At 43.4% G+C, this 24,604-nt stretch overlaps 1 protein-coding gene and 1 pseudogene across 8 annotated transcripts in view; one reads left to right on the plus strand and one right to left on the minus strand.

Moving 5' to 3' along the window:
• FOXN3 (forkhead box N3) overlaps positions 1–24,604 on the plus strand; it is a 193,329-nt gene that overhangs the window by 51,821 nt on the left and 116,904 nt on the right. For 6 of the 7 annotated variants that reach the window (XM_079948862.1, XM_079948860.1, XM_079948861.1 and 3 more), the window contains exon 2: positions 3,063–3,619. In XM_079948862.1, coding sequence (XP_079804988.1) covers positions 3,077–3,619 — 543 coding nt within the window. In that variant the 5' untranslated portion in view covers positions 3,063–3,076. Of the gene's footprint in view, positions 1–2,329; positions 2,462–3,062; positions 3,620–24,604 lie in introns of those variants that run through there. The other variant, XM_079948863.1, reaches the window with a different exon arrangement.
• LOC307200700 (lysosomal enzyme trafficking factor pseudogene) overlaps positions 12,066–24,604 on the minus strand; it is a 31,723-nt pseudogene continuing 19,184 nt past the window's right edge. Inside the window, exon 3 of the transcript XR_013843995.1 lies at positions 12,066–13,803. The product of XR_013843995.1 is annotated as a lysosomal enzyme trafficking factor pseudogene (transcript). The remainder of the gene's footprint in view (positions 13,804–24,604) is intronic.

Here is a 24,604-nt window from a genome sequence, read left to right on the forward strand (position 1 = left end):
TCCTCTAACGTAACTTAGAGGCTACGTGATTGTCTGTCCTCGCACGGTACTGGGAACTTTTCCATGTCCTCCGTATGGAATTGTGACGCGAGGCTCCTGGATTTCAAGGTGAAGGGGAAAAAGAAGAAGTTTTGAATCCCTCCTGGAAATGGTTGTCCTCCTTTATATTAAAAACAAAACCCTGCACGTCCTTTGCAGCGTTTGCAAAACGGCGACATGTTTAGAATGTTTACAGCGGAGTTAAAACATGTAGAACCAGCTGACTAAAGCAAGGTTGTTGCTGTTGAAATGTGTATGGCCTAATGCAGCTTCAGGTTTGTTTTGTTCAAATGTGACGTTTCCCGGTAGCATATTCATTGTTTTAACAAACTATTATTAGTAGAACCTCCAAGGCGTTTACAATGTGATCCTAAATTGAGTTCAGTTGCATTCACTCCTAGTAATGCATTGCTTTGGGTTGCTGCCCCAACATCACATGCTTTAAAGTGGCAGATGTGATGAAGTTCCCTCCGCTGTGTCTGCTATACTAAAGATAAGTGATTTGAGGATTGCAGCTTTAACTAACTTTGGTCAGTCTTGCACGCCGCCGTGCAATTAAGCTTGATGCTTGAGAGCTGCAGGATTTGGAGCCCCTGTACCCGTCTCTTAAAGATATGTCACTAGTTTTTGTGTGAAAATTGGTGGTATGATATGGCCCTTTGGGAGAACGCGGGCAAGTAAGCAAATTAAACTGAAAGAGAGCAGCATGTCGTCATAGCAACAGTGCAATTAAATTATGTTGTCAGCCATGATACAATTTTCCTATTTAAAAGCTTGCTCATGGGACATGCGTTCTGTTTGTACTGAACTCATTTGGCTACACTACTCCCAACTGGAAGTGGTGAATGGGGAGGAGGGTATAAATGATGTCTTAGGGACCCACACAAAGTGTGGTATCATTTAGGGCTTATTTTTCTATGCATCCCTCTCCCACCCCCTCAATACTTGAGTACTTCGGTTCATTTAAAGGGAAACATTTTCTGAAATAACTTCCCATTAAATGGTAAGTACAAATGAAAAGTTTAAATATTACTAGAGCAACAGGAATATGGAAGTGATTTCTGGGGCATAAAAATCTTTTCCACCACATTGGGAGGGGAACTGGGGTATGTAATTTCCAACTTTTTGCATTTTTAAACTACTTTTAAAAAACCTAATAAGTTACATTTTTGTTTTCATTTGCTGAGCTTGGCTTTACAGAGTTTGATATTAAATAACTTGTCCCCCTAAGATTTTTAATTTTCACCTACGTCATTGTCCAATTTTATCCATTCTTTATTGCATGGTAATCTTTCTCTGCCCTCCCCATCTCTAATTACCTCTTATGTAATTATAACATTCCCTTGTTTTAAAGCATCTCTTTGACAGCATCAAAACACAATCGAAAAGTATTGTGTTGGGTGGACTATTCTCTGAAAAGTGTAATGCAGTGTTTTTAAATTAGAGGTTCTGCTAAACACTTGTTTGACTCTCTTTTTTTAAAGAGCCAAGTTTCACTTCTCAGATGCTTTTTCTTTTAAAGCAGAACGCCTTCCTCTTAGAGTATATGTTTGCTGACCTGTATAAAAATTATATACCACACTTCCTGTTAAAAACTTTATGCAGTGTACGTAGCATGATGTATTTCATGAGAACAATTGCAGTTGGTGCTAGAGTAGGCACACTTTCAACGTGCTTCATCATACAACTTTTGCAACCATACAAAAGTTTTTGTGCTCTTAAATGAATAAAGAATAGAACAGGTACCAACTCCTTTCTTAAATAATCAAATGGTTTGCCTTAGGCCTTTGGTAGAAGTGTAGCCTGTTGTGGATCATATTGGTGCTGATGGTAGAAAGATGGCCTAGAGAGCTACAGTCCTAACCCCACTTACCTGGGAGTAAGCCCCCTTGAATTCATTAGGACTTACTTCTGGGTTGATACGCTTTGGATTGTAAGGTGGATGCTTAATCTTGAGCGCAGAAGTCAGACTTGATGCTTATAGGTGTACTTGGAAGTTGACTTTTGGGAAAGAAAGAACTATGAAGATTTGAGTATGGATGTTTTTGTGTTACATTAATTCAAGCTTCTTTGTATATGTGTTGCAGCTTGTTTTGTTTAATACTCTGGTTTGAGATAATTAAAATGCACTAAAGCCTTGTCTATTTTTGCTTATTATTATTCTCTGGGCTCAGTATAGCAACTCTACTGATTGGTGTATGATGTCATTCTTCACGCTTTCTTCTAAGTCATGCTTATCATATCCATCGCTCACTCTTGTTTCATTTAAATTTGTTTCACTGGGGTGGAATCTCGTTTTGTGTCTCCTTGTCCCCCTCCCTTTGATCCCTGGAGCTTGATTCTTAACCCATGCTGCAGAATCCTTCTGCCCTGCTGTTTTGGAGGCAAAAAGTTGGTAGCTGCAGAGAATGAATACTTGGGTGTAAGTGTGTGTGTGTGTGTGTGTGTGTGTGTGTAAACATGGAGTTTTGCCTGCTTGCGCACTGAGCCAGAGAGGCTATAATTATAATGTGGCAGTGTTCGTACTGGAAGTGAAACAGCTGAACTTAATCTGAAGCAACTGGTCTTAAGCTCTCAATTTTTTGTGCTTATTACAAGCAGTAGGAGTGACATGACCAGCGATATTTGCAGTCCTCCAAGCCTAGGCATGCTTGCTCAGAAGTAAGTCCCACTGATTCCAATAGCCCTTACTCCTCAGGTAAGTGTAATGTAGGATTGCAGCCTTAAGAAGGACACCTAGAATATATGATGACCTTTCTCTCCACTTTAGAGCTTTGCAGGAAGGCAAAAAGGAAGCATCTTCATTTGTATGCCAGTAATTGAAATCTCATTTCTGCTCTAACCTCTGAATCCTCCTGCTTAACAAGCCCGGATGTGTGTTTATGTTATGTGAGTCTGTCTTCTTTTTTCTTCTTTTTTTAAATGTAGGATACATAAAAGGCCAAATTGTAGACTGGGGAAAAGCTACCAGAATGTTGTGATGCCAGCTAACACTTTTTTTTAAAATTTGGATTTATTACCAGGAGTCTCCGTCTAAATGGGTCCAGTTATGCCTCCCGGTAAGAAGCCAGAAAGCTCGGGAATTAGTGTTTCCAGTGGATTGAGCCAGTGTTACCGGGATAGAGACTTATCAAAGACACTTCACGACGATGAGGACTTAGACTTTCCTTTACCTGCCCTCCGGTTGGAAAAAGGTCCCATGGAGGATGAAGAGCTCACCAACTTGAACTGGTTACATGAGAGCAAGAACTTGCTGAAAAGTTTCGGGGACACGGTCTTAAGAAGTGTTAGCCCAGTACAAGACCTTGATGATGACACCCCTCCGTCTCCTGCTCACGCTGACATGCCCTACGATGCCAAGCAAAACCCCAACTGCAAACCACCCTACTCCTTTAGCTGCCTCATATTTATGGCCATTGAGGATTCTCCAACCAAACGGCTGCCTGTAAAGGATATATACAACTGGATTTTGGAACACTTTCCTTATTTTGCAAATGCCCCCACTGGATGGAAAAACTCTGTCAGGCATAATCTGTCGTTGAATAAGTGTTTTAAGAAGGTGGACAAAGACAGAAGTCAGGTGAGGTTGGAGTGATACTACTCCGTGTAACCCATTTGATCTGCTGATGGTGATTTCCTATTGTTTATATTCTGCCTTTTGTTCCTTCTCTTTTATCCGCGAGAAATAGCTTCCAGTGATTCTTAAGAGGATCTTTGTTCATAAATCTAGTCATATTCTCAGTGTATTTCCTGCCCCCGCCTAGTTGCTCACACTCTGTGTGGTGTAGTGGTTAAGAGCGGTAGTCTCGTAATCAGGGGAACCGGGTTCACGTCTCCGCTCCTCCACATGCAGCTGCTGGGTGACCTTGGGCTAGTCACACTTCTTTGAAGTCTCTCAGCCCCACTCATCTCTCAGAGTGTTTGTTGTGGGGGAGGAAGGGAAAGGAGAATGTTAGCCGCTTTGAGACTCCTTAGGGTAGTGATAAAGCAGGATATCAAATCCAAAATCATCTTCTTCTTCTTCTCTTCCCATCTCACTCTTCAACTACTGGGTCCTGCTCAGGACAAACTTCTTAAAACTTATAGTTAACAGAATACAGGGCAGGCTTTTGGGATGCAAATCCTTCCAGGATGCTTTGCAAGCCAGCAGTAAAATGCATTTTTAAAAGTCATTGGGGTTATACCCCCAGGGCAACTGGTGTAAGTTGCTTTGAGGGGGGGAGGCAGAGAGTCCAGCTGGAACAGGAGTTGATGGCCCTTGGAGAGAGTGAACCCCTGACCCTCCTGAAATGACTAAAACTATATAGAACATGCCTTCTTCAGATTTGGAGACGATGTGCTGCCTGGGGCTGATGGGAGTTGTAGTCCAAAATATCTGGAGGGTGTCAGTTTGGGAAAAGACTGGTCTAGGACGAGTTGTCTCAATCTGAGTTGAGAGCTTGACTTCCATCTACTCAGAAGTAAACCTTATTGAGTTCAGTGGGACTTTATTCTAGGTGAGTTGGTATAGGACTGCTGCCTAAGTGTAGCATTCAAGTTTGTGATTTTTTTTTTTGAGGATCTGACAGCTGAATGACTTAAAGAGCCTTTAAGATGGGAATGAATCCTTGACAATTCATAAACTTTCTGGCTTACTCACTGCCTGTGTTTGCACATCATTTGCACATGGTTCAGTGCAATGTGCACGAGCCAAAGTCAGTCCTGGGACTGCACACTGTTCCCTCTTTCTCATGTGGCCAGGAGGTTGATACCAGTTTCACCCTCAGCTCCAGTAAACCACAGTCTGCCTAGTTGTCTGGACCTGGAATTGCAACAAGACAGTTTCAGAAACCATGGTTTGCACAAGACTTTGTGTTCACCACATCTTCTCGCATCAGACAACACAGCAAACTGCTGTCAAGCAGAAAGCAAAAGCCTCCTCCCATCCATGTTTAAAATGCAACAAACAGTCCTGTGTCTATTCTTCCCATCCTCCCATTTTTAGTTCATTGCATTCCAAGAGCCAGTATTTGCTCTTGAATGGTTCATTTTTAACAGCATTCAAATCTTTGTCTAGACAGCTGTAAGAAAGTGCTGTTTGTATAAATGCATGTTGTACATGGCTTTAAGAAAAAACCTTCCATCTTGTATCTCCATGAATAACATGAAATATTGTCCTGGGGTGGTGGTTTCCTGCTATACTAGAATCCTAGAATTGTAGAATTGGAAGGGACCCCAAGGCTCAAGTAGTTTAACCTCCTTCAGTGCAAGAATGTGGTTCCCATCCAATTTGAAACCATACTTGATCAGACACTGCTTAGCTATGCAAATGTGCCAGCAGTTTTATTGCTGCACCGCTAGGAGTACTAGATGCATGTAAACCGCAGAGGTTGGGCTGAACATTGTTCTTCACTTAGTTACTTCTACAAACATTTTTTTGAGGGACGAATCTTTCCTAGACAGGTTGCATCTCTGATAATTGGAATAAACCTTGAAAATATTTGCAGTTCCTTCCTTATTCCTAGAATCAAATGTAAAGGTTCCTGGGTGACCTTGCATCCACTTTTGTTCTTGTTATGAACTGTTGGTTTACTATGCATGTTACTTGGGGCTTTCAGTGTTGTTTAGGCTCAGGAGAGATGAAGCCACAAATACTCTTGTGCGTACATCCACACAGACCAGTGTGTCTGGGGGGAAATTTCGATTGCAGAATAAAGGCTTGGCCTGTTCTTTTCTGTGCTTGAGTTGAGACATGAGGTGGGATGAGGTGAAGTTCTGGTAACTTCAAGGAGAAAGTATTTCACATACTCAACTTCTTTGCTAGTGATATTGCAGGGAGCTTGAGCTGTGTGCTTGCTTGGGATCAAATATCCCTTTGCTTTACTTAGGAATCTGCCTTGTGCTAGGTCAGACGATTTGTCCATCAGCCTCAGGTAGCATGGCCAAGGATGAAGGCAGCACCTCTCCAGAATCTCAGGAAGAGGTCTTCTTTCATAACTAACTACCTGAGCCTTTTAACTGGAGATGCCAGGAACTGGATGTTGGACTTTCTGCATGAACAGCATGCTCTCTGCCATAGGGCCCTGGTCCTTCCCCATAGTTTTAGTAGCTGAGCTAAATCGTATGACTAAAGACCTTTCTTTGGACCATTGTAATGACCTGGTAACGTCTTGTGGCTTCTTCTGAGACTCTTATATTTAAGTAAAAAAAAATAAAAAATCACTATCCCAAGAATTCCGGAATGTTGTCTCTAATCAGGTTGGATGACGCCTTGTATGCCTTCTTTTGGCAACTCCTGCAGCCAAGCTGGTGCCAAATGGGTTGCTCTGCTTTCCTTTGGACCACATCAGTGAGGCCAAGAAGGGGATCTTGTAATCTGGGCAACCCAGGACCTCCATGCACACTGCCCAGGCTTTCACCCTGGGGAGATCACTTCAGTGCTGCTGACGCAGCAGTTTGACTTCACCCCCAGAAGTGCTTTCCATTGTCTCTCGAGACAGACAGGTCCCAACAACAAAATCCTATGAGCACATTTCTGTTGCATGGATCTTTCCTTTGTATAATTTGAAAGGTGAAGGGGTTGAGGTAGCTTGCTTGCAGAATGCTAGTTGCTTACGTAGCCGTGTTAGAAGCATGCCCTCATTTCAGTGGGAGGATGCCTCTTGCAAACAGCTGCTGAGGCAAGATTTGCCTGTGCGCAGTAAGGAGGCTTCATTTAAATCAAAGCTGATGAAATTTAGGAACTTTATTTGTTACGTAAGCAAAGTAAGTGGCAGGTAAGAGTATAGTTATTCAGGCTCTCCTGGTGACTAAAATGGTCAAGAACACTCAAAAGAATAAAAAAACAACAACATTTTCTTTAATTATTTGGCCAGGCGTAAACTTTCCCATCCTGTTTCTTCAAAATGCTAGAAATGGCACACTGGACATTGGGTATGCTTCTTCACCCTCTCTCAATTGCCAAAAGAAAGAAATGGTACCAGCTATCTCTGCAGGCCTGAAGTGATTGTTGTACAGTGGTACCTCAGGTTACATACGCTTCAGGTTACATATGCTTCTGGTTACAGACTCCGCTAACCCAGAAATAGTACCTCGGGTTAAGAACTTTGCTTCAGGATGAGAATAGAAATTGCACGACAGTGGTGCGGCAGCAGCGGGAGGCCCCAATTAGCTAAAGTGGTGCTTCAGGTTAAGAACAGTTTCAGGTTAAGAACGGACCTCTGGAACGAATTAAGTACGTAACCAGTGGTACCACTGTATTACTTCAGTTTCTATTATTTGGTGTTGGTGAAGGTGCTACTGTTCAGCATTCCAGTCAACTGGCCTATGTATGTGTGCCAGGAAAAATGAGTGGTGCAAGTACAAATCCTGGTTTTGTGGCAGGGGTCATTGATGTATTGCCCTCCAGATATTTTGGATTACAACTCTCATCATCCCTAGCTATTAGCCAAGATGGCGGAGAACGAAGGAGAGTTGTAGCCTGCAAAATCTGGCAGGTACCACATCGGCTAGTCCTGATTTTCGCTTGAATATAAAAGCATGCAATGGATATGTGTTCTTTTAACCTTCGGTTAAGAGGATAGTCCCAGAAAACCTTGATCATAAATGGTATGTGTTGTTTAGCTGTGGAAGGAAGGAAGGAAGGAAGTTGAACTCTGCATACAGTAGTTTTATTCTGCAGTGGTCTTTTCTCTTCTACACCTTCCTTGGCACCAAGCATCCACACATCATTCACTTGCTCATCAGAACATGAGAAGAGCCTGCTGGATCAGGCCAATGGCCCATCTAGTTCAATATCCTGTCCTCAAAGCGGCCGACCAGATGCCTGTGGGAAACCTGCAACAAGCTTCCAGCACAGAAGTAGTCTCCCGTCCTGGGGTTCCCAGCATCTAGTATTCAGAAGCATCGCTGCCTCCAGCTGTAGAGGCAGAGCATAGTCCTTCTGGCTAGCAGCAGCCATCAGTAGCCATCTCCTCCATGAATTTGTCTAATCCTCTTTTAAAGTATTCTAGATTGGTGGCCATCACTGCTTCCCCTGGGAGCGAGTTCTGTAATTTAACTGTGTGAAGAAGTCCTTTCTTTTATCTGTTCCAAATCTTCCAGCATTCATCTTCATTGGATGTCCACTAGTTCTAGGGTTAGGAGAGAGGGAGACAAACTTCTCTCTACCCACTTTTTCCATGCCACCAACTTTTATCGTGTCACCTCTTACTTGCCTTTCCCCTAAACTAAAACTACAACCTTCTTTTATTTAACATTAACACCCCCCCCAGCTCTTGGTAGGTGCTTGGTGAAAAGAGCTGATAAAGGTCTTTTAGGAGTTGCATCAGGATGCAGATAACAGGAGGGTGGGTTCTGATTGTTGGTTTTTTTTAAAAAAAAAAATTAAGGTGATTCAATCGTGGTTTACAACATCAAGAAAAAAGATTAGCTTTAAACCAGGATCTGCATAGATAGATCTGGGCATAGATAGCAGTGGTTGGCTGAAACCATTTTTGATTATTGATTTCTAACTGGACAGAGCCTTTAAAAGAAGGGTACTCTCTCTGTTGTCTTTGTCCATGGAGATTTCTTGGCAGGGATATTGGAGTGGCTTGCCGGTTCCTGCTCCAGGTGGATCACGTTTGGTCAAAACTCTCCACTATGACCTGTCCATCTTGGGTGGCCCTGCACGGCATAGCTCATAGCTTCTCTGAGTTATTCAAACCCCTTCGCCACGGCAAGGGCGATCATGAAGACAGGAGTGCCTGGCGTGCTCTGGTCCATGGGGTCACGAAGAGTCGGACACGACTAAACAACAACAACAACACGCTGTTTCTTTAAAAAAACAAAAACATTTTCTCAAACAGTTGAAAGGTTATCGGATGATTGTTAATTTAATTTTATGCCTAGCTGCAGAAGGATATTAGTTTGAAATTATACACACACATTCAGAGGGCAGTGTTAGAAATTAGCCAGGCGCTAGGTGCATTTTGCTACTGGCATGGGTCCAGGTATGACTACATGGAGATTTCTGGGCACCTGGTGGGCGACCGCAGTTTAAAAGCCTCTCATTCCATAGACAATTCTATTTCCGTTTCCACTGTGTGTGTTTCTCCTCCCATATTGGGACAAGTGAATTGTTGTCAGAGCAAACTACAGTCAAGCAATGTAGTTGAGATTGTAGAATTGTAGCATTGGAAGGGACCCCAAGAGTCATGTGGTCCAACCCCCTGTTAAATAGACATCTGTTGTGCCAAATGTAACCCAGGTTTAATGTGCCATTCGCCCCCTAGCTTGTATATCTGTGTTTCTAACACTGGCAGAGGGCAGGATCCTACCTCCCAGGGCAGGGGTAGCCAGCCTGGTGTCCTCCAGATATTAATGGGATCGTAACTCACTTCATATTGGGACACGGGTGGCGCCTGTATACCTGAAGGAGCATCTCCACCCCCATTGTTCAGCCCGGACACTGAGATCCAGCGCCGAGGGCCTTCTGGCGGTTCCCTCATTGCGAGAAGTGAGGCTACAGGGAACCAGGCAGAGGGCCTTCTCGGTAGTGGCACCCGACCTGTGGAACGCCCTCCCATCAGATGTCAAAGAGATAAAGAATTACCTGACATTCAGAAGACATCTTAAGGCAGCCCTGTTCAGGGAAGTTTTTAATATGTAATGCTGTATTGTTTTTAACACTGATTGGGAGCCGCCCAGAGTGGCTGGGGAAACTCAGCCAGATGGGCGGGGTATAAATAATAAATTATTATTATTATATTATTATAAACCACAGAGCCTAGGAAGGTTGATCAGAAGGTCGACGGTTCGAATTCCTGTTGCTCGGTCCCTGCTCCTGCCAACCTAGCAGTTCGAAAACACCTCAAAGGGCAAGTAAATAAATAGGTACTGCTCCGGCGGGAAGGTAAACGGCGTTTCCATGCGCTGCTCTGGTTCACCAGAAGCGGCTTAGTCATGCTGGCCACATAACCCGGAAACTGTACACCGGAAACTGTACACTCGGCCAATAAAGCGAGATGAGCGAGGCAAACCCCAGAGTTGGCCACGACTGGACCTAATGGTCAGGGGTCCCTTTACCTAACTTACTTCATATGACCATGGTCATGCTGGCTGGCGCTGATGGGAGTTCAGCAACATCTGGATGACACTATATTGACTACCCCTGGCTTATGGGGCAAAGAAGACATTTTGACTGAGCAGAGGGGGGAGGTTAGAAGATGCTTAAAGAAATAGGCTGACTGTGCCAGCATACTCACCTTTGTGTACATACCTCAGGGGGAGGGGAAAAGAGGCTCTGTTATGCTCCAGCTCAGCCTTTGCCAACCTGATGCCCTCAAGATGTTTTGGATTACCAAACAGTATGCTTGGGGCTGATGGGAATTGTAGACCCAACACCTGGAATGTGCCAGGTTGCCAAAGACTGCTGTATTGGGATCTTCCACATGAGGAGCGCAGGAGGACAGTTGCCATTAGTCATGTTTTTTAAAAAAACTTTTTCTGATTGCATTTCTGTCTTGGCACACTCAAATTAATAATGAGAAAGGCGTTTACTTGTAGACCCATGATCTAGAATTTTTCCAGGAAGCAACTGCTGGTAGGTACAGGTAATATGTGCTAGTAATGCATATTCATAATTTGAAAACAGAGCAAATTGCAGAGCTCAGCTAGTTAGTCAGCATAAGATTACCCCCATAGGCTTAGTTGGGTACAGGATCAAAGTGAGGCACTGGAAAATTTGCCAGTTCCTTATCACTATTATCAAGCCCATTAATTAATTTATTTTTAAAGTATGGCTCATTATATTTTGTGCCATATTTGTAATGGATAAGCTGAACAGGCAGATATTCTAAGTTCATTCTTACAGTCCTCAAATAATGTATTTGAGACTGGTTGACATACTCAGTTTAAAGAAATATGTATGGTTTTACTTTAACATGTTTGGCTTCATTTTAGATGGCATTTTTAACTAGGCTTTTTTTTTTTTTTAAAAAAAAGAATACTGAAGCCTTTTTTTTAAAAAAAGGAATTAAATCCTATTTAGTCTGAGCGCAATACAGTGCTTGTGTTGCTCCTGACACCAGGATGGTTTTAGATTGCTGGTTAAATTTAACGTGGCTGTTTATGAAAACGCTTGACTGAATGTTTCTCTAGTCGTTACTTGAATGCTGTTCCCTTTCCTGGTTGTGACTTTATGCTGTGTGGTTTGAAATATGGCTTCTATTTTATTGTGAGGTTGTGTTTTGTAAGTTGCCTTGAGTTCACTTGGAGAAAAGAAATGGAATACAGTGGTACCTCTGGTTGCGAACAGGATCCGTTCTGGAGCCCCGTTCGCAACTTGAACAGAATGCAACCCACGTCTGCGCATCTGCGCATGCGGGGGTCGCGATTCGCGATTCGCCACTTCCGCGCATGCGCGTGATGTCATTTTGCATGTCTACGCATGCGTGAGCGGCGAAACGCGGAAGCAACCCTTTCCAGTACCTCTGTGTCGCCACGCAACCTGAAAAAACATAACCCTCAGCATTCACAACATGAGGTATGACTGTATAAGGTGCCCCCCCATCCCCAATAAATGGGTTGCAGTGATGTCTTTGGGTATATGTACTAATCGTGTGAAATTTTTTAATTCTCTGAGGAGGACTTTTATTTGTTACTGCTATTGGGTAGATGGTGACTTGATGGGACAGGAACGGAAAGATACAATTACATGCATGACGAAGATTTATGTGTAAAAGTCTGCATATCCTACTAAACTGGCCCAGTAAAAGATGACATGCTGACCTTATTTGCATTTCCTATATCTTAAGTGGCCCAGAGTTGCTATAAATAGCAGGCAGAGTTGTTTGTTGAGTGAGATTGGTTTTCACTGTATGCTCTTGATACCCCTTACTTAATACTGAAGTGTACATTGCAGAGAAACAGAAGATGCTACACAGCACTGTGTCTAAATAGAAGTTGCATGTATATTGCATCTTGTCCAGTTTCAATTGGTAGAGGGTGTGTTTTTCCCCACCAGTGTTTTCTTTTTATTAAACACAGGCACACACAATAGTAGAGTTTTTCTATTGATGCTAAATATCTGCTTTTAGCATGGAAAAATATCCATTAAATGGAAAGTGGGCATTTTACTCCAGGTATCTTAACATCAAAGTTGCTGTCATTTTTGTTTTGGGTGTGTGTGAGTGTGTGTGTACACACACACACATGCACACACTCTGTATATATATGTCTCTCTCTATGCCTGTGATTATCTCATTTCCTAACTTATTGTAAGTGTTCCTTAAGACACACTTATTAATCAGCTCTAAAATGTCTGATTCTCCCCACTCTGCTAGTTAAGAGCCTGCTCTCTTACCCAACATGTCCAGAAGACAAAAAAGTAGCCACAATTGTCTTAGACATAATGCTCATGATCTTTCCAGTCTTCTGATCAATCTCGTGTCTGCTTCCCCATCCCCTTTGCTTCGATTTCTCTGTAGTTTCAGCAGTTCCAAAAATAATCTAATTCAGTTTAAGCTTTGCATTTTTTTGTGAGCGTTCCACTGTGTGGTTACGATTCTTCTGGTCTTTATTAGGCACGTGGACTCGTCTTCTCTTCCACAATAGAAGCAAAGTGAGTACACAGCTAACTTTAAATGGAAAGCAAATGCTTATTTAGGATTGATCATTGTTTAGAAGTTGTCTGTTTACCTGGCAGTTCCTCTGTATGTATTTGCGCTTGGGGCTGTAAATCATCCACTGATCCTCCTCCTGAGGGAAGCTTGAAGTTAAAAGGGGGTGTGCACAGTGAAATAAGGTTTCAAATAGGTTTTCTCCACAAAAACTTCAGGAGTGTAGAAATTCTGCATTATAAGGCAAATATAAAGAATGTCATCCTCTAGTCTCAAAGAAAGCTCAGTTATTCCACCAAATGGAATGCAACCATACTCAAAGTCAACTTATTCAAAAAATAGAAGGTTGATGCTCTATTCAGTAGTTAACGTGAAGAAAAAGAATTTCACATTCCGTTTGTATATTCAACTGATGCAGCCAAGATCCTTCAGGTTATCTAAAAGCGCTCATCAGGAAACGCAGATGGGTTTAAGTGTCAGTCAGTTGCAGTCTGCTAATTTGGTTGGAGGCCTTCGCAAATGTTTGGTGACGTTTGCAAATGACAGCCAGGCAAATAGGAATGATACAGTAGCCCACCATTTGGGGATCTTGTATAGGAATAAAGGAAGAGGAACATTTGCAAATAAGGGATCAAGAAGATAAGAGTCCACAGCCAAAAGGGTACGGACAGCAGCCGTGTTTTTAAGGAGTGCATCCAGGTCGGTTCTTCTCTCAGTTTTTCAGGAGGTTGCTGGATGTGCTCCAGTGCTAGTCTGTTGTAAGTCTCATTGATTTCAAAGACATAGTAAAATGCTGCCGCACTTGCTATTAAGTATAATCCCACACCAGTCCATCCCATCCTCTGACGGAAGTTCATCATTCTCCATGCTTGGAACCTTCCTCCGCTGGAAAACACGGGAACGAACAGCCAAGAGGAGGGAGCGCGGGTGGCCCAACCCTTGTCACCCCACCGCCGCTCTTGCCGAGCTGCTCTTTGAGTCCATCCCCTCCACCGCCCACCTGGGGCCTGCCCCTTTCGAGCTCTGCTTCCGGTGCCGCGCGACATGGCTGCCGTCATGTGAGGAGGGTCCAAAACCAAGACTTTCTGTGCTTCACTTCAGACTGTTTCCCCTTAACAGGCAGTGTCACCTTCACTATTGTCCGCAAGCTGATGAGCTTGACGTCTGTAATCTTCAGTACTTGCTAAATAAATAAAAGGGGAACGTATAAGAAAAGAGCTTAGGAGATGACATATTTCTGAAATCTTTTGAGAGGCTGCAGTGGATGCAAAATAGCCTTTTACAGTTCTTGTCAGCTCTGAGAATTATGGGAACTGGTTAATTGTGTTTGCTTCTCTCAGCCCCTTCCTGGCGTAAAATAAATGGTTTATTCGTGAAGTTCAGTTTTTTGCTTTTTGCCTTTCCCTGGACATCAGTGCTCTATGGAGGGATTTCAGGTGCTGTCTTCTTCCTAACACAAATAATGTAGCCTCTACAGCAGGGGTCAGCAAACTTTTTTAGCAGGGGGCTAGTCCACTGTCCCTCAGACCTTCTGGGGGGCTGGACTATATTTTGGAGGGAAAAAATGAACGAATTCCTATGCCCTACGAATAACCCAGAGATGCATTTTAAATAAAAGGACATATTCTACTCATGTAAAAACACACTGATTCCCAGACCATCCGGGGGCCGGATTTAGAAGGCGATTGGGCCAGATCCAGCCCCCAGGCCTTAGTTTGCCTACCCATGCACTACAGCAGCGGTTCTCCACCTGTGGGTCCCCAGAGGTTGTTGGACTACAACTCCCATCTTCCCTTGCTAGCTAGGGCTTATGGGAGTTGTAGTTCAACAACATCTGGGGACCCACAGGTTGAGAAAGGCTGCACTACAGGATCAGGAAGGCAGGAAGGGCTGAAGGCATCTCTGCTCAACCCCTCCCCCCCAAAAAAAATCTTTTATACATTTAAAGCCACCTTAAAACACTAGCCTGGAAGTCATGGGTGAGCAAGAACTGTATGCAGGTGAATGAGCAGTCAGGCAGAGGAAGGAGCCCTCCTCTTAGCTTAGCCCCATTGCTGGAGGGTGGTGTTAACATTTTCCAAGCGAAGTGCTGTATTTTGTGTGATGTATTACATCAGGTGGCACACTTCAATGATATACTGTATTTTTTGCTATATAAGACTCACTTTTTCTCTCCTAAAAAGTAAGGGGAAATGTGTGTGCGTCTTATGGAGCGAATACAGGCTGCGCAGCTATCCCAGAAGCCAGAACAGCAAGAGGGATCACTGCTTTCGCTGCGCAGCAATCCCTCTTGTTGTTCTGGCTTCTGAGATTCAGAATAATTTTTTTCTTGTTTTCCTCCTCCAAAAACTAGGTGCGTCTTATGGCCTGGTGTGTCTTAAAGAGCGAAAAATCCGGTAATTACAGTGTGGATGTAGACATGTGTTGGATGTGTTTTCACAGGCACTCGTGAGAGAGATAAGGTGTGCAAAGCACCCAGCGGCATTCTGTCAGTTGTTCAAGCATCTAGTTGTTCGAAGGCTGCAAAAGAGTATATTATTAATTATTTTAAAATGTTTCTCATTGTTTTCAACTGTTTTCACTGATAGATTTCACAATTACTGTAAACCATGGCTGTTAATGGGATGCGGGTGGCGCTGTGGGTAAAACCTCAGCACCTAGGGTTTGCCGATCGCATGGTCGGCGGTTCGAATCCCCGCGGCGGGGTGAGCTCCCGTCGTTCGGTCCCAGCTCCTGCCCACCTAGCAGTTCGAAAGCACCCTTAAGTGCAAGTAGATAAATAGGGACCGCTTTATAGCGGGAAGGTAAACGGCGTTTCCGTGTACTGCGCTGGTGCTGGCTCGCCAGAGCAGCTTCGTCACTATGGCCACGTGACCCGGAAGTGTCTCCGGACAGCGCTGGCCCCCGGCCTCTTAAGTGAGATGGGCGCACAACCCTAGAGTCGGACACGACTGGCCCGTACAGGCAGGGGTACCTTTACCTTTTATGGCTGTTAAAGTAGTATAATGTGGTATTCTTAGTTAACAGCTTATAACCACATAAGTGAAACATGGTGATTCAAGAAATCCACTTGTACACTTCGAAGACACCTGCAGACCAAAAGAAAATAGTGTCTCCCTCTCCACCCCTATATTTTGCAGTTGAGACGACTTGTTCATCTTTCTGCAGTATTCAGTTTGAATTTATGCTGCCTCTATTTTGTAAGTGTAGCTACATTGGTATAATTCATTGCCACAGATTACCATTTAATGACTTGCCTGCTGAATGAGATTTGCAGCTAGACAGTCTCTTCTAATATACCCAAGAACAGATGAGAAATGCTGTCAGGCTTTGCCTACTGACAATTCAGTATTCCATGTACTAACCGTGAACTAATTTATAGCACCGTCTATGCACAAGAAGGAGGTATCAGCAAGCTTGAGGGAAACCGAAAGGTTGTAGGTGTACAAAACAACTTTAACAGGGAACCACATCTGTCCAATAAGGACGAAGCATGCCCTGTGGCCTTTGGCAAACTGCCCTGGGGGAACTGGGGGGAATGAGGCAGAAATGGAATGGAGAATCCCATGAGAGGTCATGACTCACCGGCTGGAACCCTGAACACTGCAAACTGTTGATGTGTTTTAGGTCCCGCTTGTTATCTGCATGTTCAGTATTATTTCTGCATTCACACCCATCTTCTATCACTTTCTTTTAACTCCCATTTTTTTCTCCTCCTCTCCATTTTTTTTTTTAAGTTGAAAGTAAACTTGGATGAAGTATGGGTGCTTTTTTAAAATAAATGTGTGTGGTTTTTGAATTGCTTGTTGTACGGCTTCAGATCTCTCTTAGCTTGATGCTGGGGGAAGAGCGTTGAAATGCTAACAGACACCGACCTGATGGGTGGCAGAGAAGACAATTGCTGGAAATATGGGAGGCAGCTTTTTGTTTGTGCTCGGTCAAGAACATTAAGGTCGGTCGCCGAACTCCCAGATCCTGCTGGGTTGGTGGGAAAGAGGGCAGGACTGTAACCTCAGAAGATGAACTTGTTCCAAATGCGAGTTTTGTGCCGTAGTTAATTACCAATTCACAGTTGGGGCGTTTTTCTCTCTACTACTTGAAACTGATGACTCTCTTCTGGAATTGTGACCTGTGTACCAAAGAGAGGCCTCTTCTCTGTATGAGCCCATCAGAATGCAAGATTCTGTTCAGAGTTGCATCTGTAAGGGAGGTTAGATTGATAAAACAGGGCCTTCTCAGTGGCAGCACTGCTTTCTGAAACTGTGGAAAACAGAGCAAAACAGTATGGCCCCATTTGAGGCGGCTGAGATATTTTTGCCCTGTGTCAGTGCACTCTGTGGTTTGGGTGTATCTCCTAAAAGGCAACAGCCCAAATATGTGCAGTATCTTCAGGCATATGAAAATTTCAAAAATAGCTTCCAAATATTGCAATGAAAGAAAATAAGTCATGGATGTAACCTCAGATAAAATAATAAAGCCAAGAGAACAATTAATTAAAAACCTTGGGTAACAGCCATGTTTTTGTCCAGACATCTGAAAGAGCAAAGTCTTCTGATGTGTATTGTCTTACATATATTTATAAATCCCATTGTTTTCAAAGGAGCTTTCAAGGAACTAAATGTGTGGTATTAAGAACAGCATTGTACATAAACAGTCTTTCAACTGGTTGTGAAACAGGGTGATAGTTGGCAAACATTGGGCACTCGGTATGACTTCTTAAATACCAGAACCTTTCTTTAGTGCTGTGGTTCATCTCTTCCCCCACTCCTGGTTTGATCAGTACACTTTCTTCTGTGGAGTAATTGTGTATGTGTGTTGATCTGTTTTCCATGTAATCTTATTTATACGTTGCGTGCTTATTTCCAACCTTCCAGACTTCACTATGATGGTTGCAGAGAGTCTTCTATTCCAATATTCTTCTCCAACAAGATACATGCTAAACTTTTATTTAGATTTGTAAAAAAAAATCAGACTTGGAAAATGATGAAGTGATTTAACAACAACAAAATGAACCTATTTTTAATAAAGTAAATGTTGTGGGAATGTGTGCAGAATGAAGGCTGGGGGAGAGGGGAGCATTAGTACCATTGCAAACCTCCTTGTTAACACATGTCAGCTAGTTATACACAAGCACTAAATCTTAATGGTACCACCATGAGCAAAACATGGGAGGTTACCCCCCTTTTTATATCTCTCCTTATTGCTAGACCTACATATTCAATTGCTCAGATTTCATCCTGTTTCCTAGTGCATAGATTTGAATGCCCTAGTATGTGTCCCATTTAGTACAATCCCTTTAGCCCATGACTCTTCCTGGCTTCCCTTACCATCTGGTCCTTGGCTATGGAGAGGAATTTTTCTTGTATATGCGTCTCCCTAGCAACGAGTTTGCAGTTGATATGGAAAGTAAGCAGTTGCCCTAGCAACAGAGTTACTGATGTGGCAGATCAGGGTAAAGGCCTGTGACGCTTCAAATGCATTATGCAGGTCTGCTGTAATTATGGAAGTGCCCACTAGTGCTGCTGCCGATTAAGGGGACCTTGAACATCTTTTGTTGCAGCCTTTGTTTTTTTTGGGAGGCATGGAGCTGGCTAAAGTATTTGCCCTTTGGGGGCCTTTGGGTAGCAAGGTGTTGGCTGCAGACCATGTGGCTTTGTGTGTGTTTATAGGAAACGGGAACGAAGTTCACCGTGAGGACATTTGTTCCCATCCTTTGCCTTACTGATGGGAGTTCCCTTCTGAGCCTATGAGGCAGAGACTGCCAGCCATAAATTTTCTGGTGCCTTTTCTTGTCTCTTTCCTCCTCCTCCTTCCTCCCGACTGTCCTTCCTATGACTTCTCCTCTTGGCTTCTGTGAACCTCCCTGCAGAAGATGACATTCCCCCCCTTGCCCTGGTTTATTTCTCTCCTCTCCTCTTCCATGGTATCTCATCAAGTATTTAAGCTTCTGGGAAGTGCCTCCTGCTAAATGATGGAGAATTTCGGTTCAGTAAGGGGAGGAGAACATTCCAAAGCCTGCTGAGCATTTGCTATTTGACTTCCCACCCCCAGGGAAGTCTAGCTGTATCCCATTATACAGACAAATGCTGGGATCACCCTTTCTTTACAAGAATTGGTGCTTGCAGAGAAGCTTCATTTGAATGCAGTTTTGAACACCCAAACATTAGCATCCCTTTGTGTGTACCTGCATGCAAATGGTGACACGCACCACTATCTCAAGATTTGTGGGGTGGGTGGGTGTGGTTGCTTTAAGGCTTAAACTCTAGATTCCTTCTCCTTTACTGTTACTGTTTTGAATCTGTAGTGGAGGCAATTTTCAGTAAGTGTGTTTAGGAATCTGCATTCACTATGATCAAAGAGTTTGGCAGTCCATATAGAATCCTAACGATCTGAGCTTACATTCCTAAGAAGGAAAAAGAAATCTGGTCCTAGTGATTGCTGAGCTGTGAAGTTTTGTGATATGGGCAGGTGTTTTAAAAAGGTAAAGGTAAAGGTACCCCTGCCCGTACGGGCCAGTCATGTCCGACTCTCGGGTTGCACGCCCATCTCGCTTAAGAGGCTGGGGGCCAGCGCTGTCCGAAGACACTTCTGGGTCACGTGGCCAGCGTGACAAGCTGCATCTGGCGAGCCAGCGCAGCACATGGAAATGCCGTTTACCTTCCCGCTGGTAAGCGGTCCCTATTTATCTACTTGCACCCGGGGGTGCTTTCGAACTGCTAGGTGGGCAGGCGCTGGGACCGAGCAACGGGAGCACACCCTGCCGCGGGGATTCGAACCGCCGACCTGACGATCGGCAAGACCTAGGCGCTGAGGTTTTACCCACAGCGCCACCCGCGTCCCAGGCAGGTGTTTTACTTTTTGCAAAAGAAGAGAGAGTTTCAGGTAATATTCATTCAAATCTGCTGTACCAGTTGCTTCTGCCTCTATAAAGTATAATTATTTCCTACATGGTGCAGGGGCAGGTGAATTGTACCACTATAAGCAAGGTACTCCCCCCCAACCCCAACCCCCTATTTGTAGAAGTCCCTTTCACATGTACAGGGGGTAAGCAGTTTTGTGCCCTCTCACAGCCCCTTTCCCTGCTACCCCAATGGATGCATCTAGGTGATGGCATGAAATCCTGTGTTTGCAGGCTTTATCCACAGTGTGGACTCTAGCTACTCACGTGGATGTGCAGTCAGTTTTTTGCATCTTCATATTGATATGCATATAAGGTGAAAAAGTGGAACAATCCTGCTCTCTGCTTCCACCCATCCCCTAAAATTTGTTCAGCTGAACATGTGAAAAGTGTTACAGTAAAATCTGGATCCTCCATTTAATTTCCTAGTTCATAGGTCATCAAAAGGAAGTGAGTGGCTTGTTGTTTTCCTGGTGTAAATTCCAGCAGTCCTCTTGAGCTCTCCTACATCACCATCTCAGTTGGAAAAAAAGGAAGAGATATGCTTCTCCTTAGTCTTAGCCTTTGGACCCATCAAGGGATATTAGTGCATTGAGGGGAAGGGGCATAGAGTACCTTGGTGAGCAGTCACTAGAGCTCTGCTGCACTACTTTGGGAAAGATTCTTTCTAAATTAGATCCTCTGCTCTGAGGAATTGAAAACCAAGACTCATTGCTGTAACCTTGTTTGGTTCTTAGGGAGGTCTGTTCCTTGCAGCAGACCTGGTGGAAAAAGCTGTGTTTAAATCCCTGACATCATTTTATTGTTCATTGTTACCCAAGTGGCACCGTTTTGCATGGTGTAAAAGTGCTTATTCCTGTGTCCTTTATCCCTTAGTTAATAATATTTTGCCAGTCAACAGAAGGCAGTTTGGCCATATCTACCAAACAGTTATGATAATTATTTTTGTGGTGTTCTGTTGCTTACTGCTTTGATAGCTGTGCATAATAATAATAATAATAATAATAATAATAATAATTTTATTTTATATATATATTCAAACTTCAGTTGGGTTATTTGTCAAGAAGGACTATTATTATTGTTATTTTATACACACACACACACACACACACCAACCGTAGGTATGTTTGGTTTGAAATAAGTACCAAAGAGTTATTGAGGGTTTACACCCAAGCTAGTGTACAATGGACTAAGAGCTAAATCAGGTTTCTCAGATGTGTCTCTGTGTGTGTTGGCTTGCTTGATAACTGGAGGGGGTGGGAAACTTGAATACATTTTCATCGAAAAAAGAGATTAGGTAGTCATGTAAGAACAAGCTGTTTGTTCCGTCACCACAACATGGGAAGACGGTTGCATAACCTTGTTTTGGGCAATCAAGTGGGAGAGTGTTGCACTGAAATCTTGTTTGCAAGAGCAGGCTGGGATGGTTATTTTTTTTAATAAAATGATTAAAATTATAACAAGTTCCTTCCCTCGTCTTATTTTGCTCTATGAATGGGTTGTGTTGCATTATACCGCTGCTATGTGCAACCCACCTAAGTATGCATTTTATATCATATCTTTCAGTCAAATTATTCTCACAGTAGCTTACATGTTGTAATAAAACATACCTCATCAAAACTCCTCAGATACGTGTGCGCACATCCCTTCCAATCAGGATTTGAACCTCATCATGGGACTGAAACAGACTTGGTCCCGCTGGTCAATGATCTCCAGCAGGCTAGGGACAAAGGTGAAAGCTGTTTCCTCGTTCTTCTGGATCTCTCAGCAGTTTTTGATACCATTGACCATTGTAGCCTTCTGGACCGACTGGAAGGGTTGGGATCTGGGGGCACTGTTATACAGTGGTTCTGCTCCTTCCTCCTGGGCCATGTCCAGAAAGTGGTGTTGGGGGATGAGTGTTCAAACCCCTGGACTCTCACTTGTGGAGTGCCTCAGGGCTCCGTCCTCTCCTCCAAGCCTCCCCTGAAGCTGCTGGGAGAGATGATCATCAGGGGGTTTGGGCTGAGTGTTCACCAATATGCGGATGATACCCAGCTTTATCTCTCTTTCAAATCGGAACCAGTGAAGGTCCTGTGTGAATGTCTGGAAGCAGTTGGAGGATGGATGGCGGCTAACGGATTGAGGTTGATTCCTGACAAGACAGAAGTGCTGGTTTTTTTTGGGGGGGGGGCTCCCTGGTCCTGAACGGGGTAACTGTGCTCCTGAAGGACCAGGGGCACAGCCTGGGAGTCATTCGGACTCCTAACCATCCATGGAGGTGCAGGTCAATTCTGTGACCAGAGCAGCTCCACCTGGTATGCAGGCTGAGACCTTCCCTGCCTGCAGATTGTCTCACCAAAGTGGTGCATGCTCTGGTTACCTCCCGCTTAGATTACTGCAATGTGCTCTATGTGGGGCTACCTTTGAAGGTGACTCAGAAACTACAAGTAATCTAGAATCATAGAATAGAATCATAGAGTTGGAAGAGACCACAAGGGCCATCGAGTCCAACCCCCTGCCAAGCAGGAAACACCATCGGAGCACTCCTGAAATATGGTTGTCAAGCCTCTTAAAGACCTCCAAAGAAGGAGACTCCACCACACTCCTTGGCAGCAAATTCCACTGTCGAACAGCTCTTACTGTCAGGAAGTTCTTCCTAATGTTTAGGTGGAATCTTCTTTCTTGTAGTTTGGAACCATTGCTCCATGTCCGCTTCTCTGGAGCAGCAGAAAACAACCTTTCTCCCTCCTCTATGTGACATCCTTTTATATATTTGAACATGCCTATCATATCACCCCTTAACCTCCTCTTCTCCAGGCTAAACATCTAGAATGCAGCAGCAAGACTGGTGACTAGGAGTGGCTGCCAGGACCATGTAACACCAGTCCTAATGGATCTTCACTGGCTCTCCGTATGTTTCTGAGCACAATTCAAAGTGTAGGTGCTGACCGTAAAAGTCCTAAACGGCCTCTGCCCAGTATACCTGAAGGAGTGTCTCCACCCCCTTCATTCAGCCCGGACACTGAGGTCCAGCTCTGAGGGCCTTCTAGCTGTTCCCTCACTGCAAGAAGCGAAGTTACAGGGAACCAGGCAGAGGGCCTTCTCGGTAGTGCTGCCCTTCCCTGTGGAACATCCTCCCTTCAGATGTCAAGGAGATAAAGAACTACATGACTTTTAGAAGACATCTGAAGGCAGCTCTGTATCGGGTAGTTTTTAATGTTTGGTGTTTTGCTATGTTTTATATACGCTGTAAGCCGCCCAGAGTGGCTGGAAAACCCAGCCAGATGGGCAGGGTATAAATAATAAAATTATTATTATCATCGCATAGGGGGTCCTCAGTAATTAGCTAATTGGGAACCACTATCTTAAGCCATAGGCATCCACATCCAGTTTGGCTCAAGTTCCAATGATCTTCCTCCTCCTTCTCTCCCCAGCCCCTTCTGCCTGGGGGAGAGGGGGGCTCAGTAGGTTTTTGTAGGAAGCATAGCAGAGAAGATCATTAATTGTTGTACAAGGTGACCTGGCAATGAAGGTCTTTTTTTCTGGTTGAGTAGCGTCAGAATGCCTTTGAGAAGGGATTGGGTAAGGGAGGTATATATTTCTTTGAGGGGGACAATGGCCTAGGATAAATCTGTCTCTGGGTGAGATGCTCCTAGAAACCGTGTGGAGACTGTAGTCTTAATCTGCTAAAGCATGATTTAAGGTACAGAAATGAATTGATATTTACAGGACTATAGACTTATCCCTTCTTACAGTCTGTAACTTGCCAAAACTGAGGTAGGAGAACGCATATTTTAACCAAGATGTCAGTTAAAAAGAGATATTTCGTGAAATGAAACATTATCTGGAAATAATCCCATTTCTCAAACCTTAAATTTAGGATGATGCTTGCAGTTTGTATTAAAATGAGAGATGGGGACGCAGCAGTGTTGTTGATATGACTAATCTTGGCCTTCCACACTGGCAGATATTTTTACACATCGATACTAATTTTTGCTGGTTTCACATGCTTTCTCTGCCTCTTGTGGACTAAAAATAGACTTTAAAAGAACAACAACCCGAAAAGCGTTGAGGTGTGACTTCTTAAAATATATTGCCCAAATAAAAAAACAAAAACCTGAGTGAGATGCTTTTTCCTTCTGTGGCAATTAAGACCCGACTTTCTTGAAACAGTCCCTGTCCAGGAGTACAAAATATGCACCCCATTTTTTTCTTTTTAAAAAGAGGATTGGCTTAAAAAAATTTTCCTGAAAGAACATCTAATTTAGCCTTCAGTTCAAGCAGTATATCTGCTTGGTATATGTACAGGCTGTAAAATAGAAAATGGATATTTCTCTTTTAAGTGGCACCTTTATTGTGGTATAGCATGGTAGATGATATTCTTATTTCAGTATCCTTAGCATTACTCTTCTTCCCATTTTTTGGCTTAAAAGCTTTTTGATGTGTCTCTGGATAATTTTGCCTTTCAAAGCAAAACACAAGTAGTAAATCTAATTGTGTGCTTTAAAGAATAAATACATGTGATTCCTTGTTTACTTTTTACCTGTTAGGTTTCTTTAAAAAGTTACTTATGTAAATAAAATTGTCAGCTAGTAAAACAGAACTAGGGTGTTGATAGTTTTGATTTGGCATCCTTGGAGAATGAAAAACAAGTATTTTGAATATATTTCTGCACAACATACATGGTTTCTGGGCAGCCCATTGATTCAGTATTCCTGGAATTTCGTTGCTGTTGCTGGAGGGCTTTTTCTCTCTCCCAAGAAGGATGGCACTAAATGGACGCCAGCAATTTTTAAAGTTATGGCCAGTTATTTTCTGCAGCTTTTAAAGTAATTGCAATATATTCTTTTCCTTAACGAAACACACTGCTCTTTTAACTTTTGCATTATGACTATGACATTGCATGAGCTGCTTCCTCTTGTAAGGTACTTTCCCTAACTTTGCTCCATCCAGATCCTTTATTTCACTTCAATTTGTCTGTGGTTCTCGTCAGCAGCTAAGTTTAGTGAGGGAGAAATTGGACCCCGGTCAGGGTAGAGGAATATACACCTAGGTTCATAGTTTAGGGCATCAGTTTGTGTATATATGTGTACATATGCCAAGG

Source organism: Podarcis cretensis (genome assembly GCF_951804945.1).
Source record: "Podarcis cretensis genome assembly, chromosome: 1".
Classification (NCBI taxonomy): domain Eukaryota; kingdom Metazoa; phylum Chordata; class Lepidosauria; order Squamata; family Lacertidae; genus Podarcis; species Podarcis cretensis.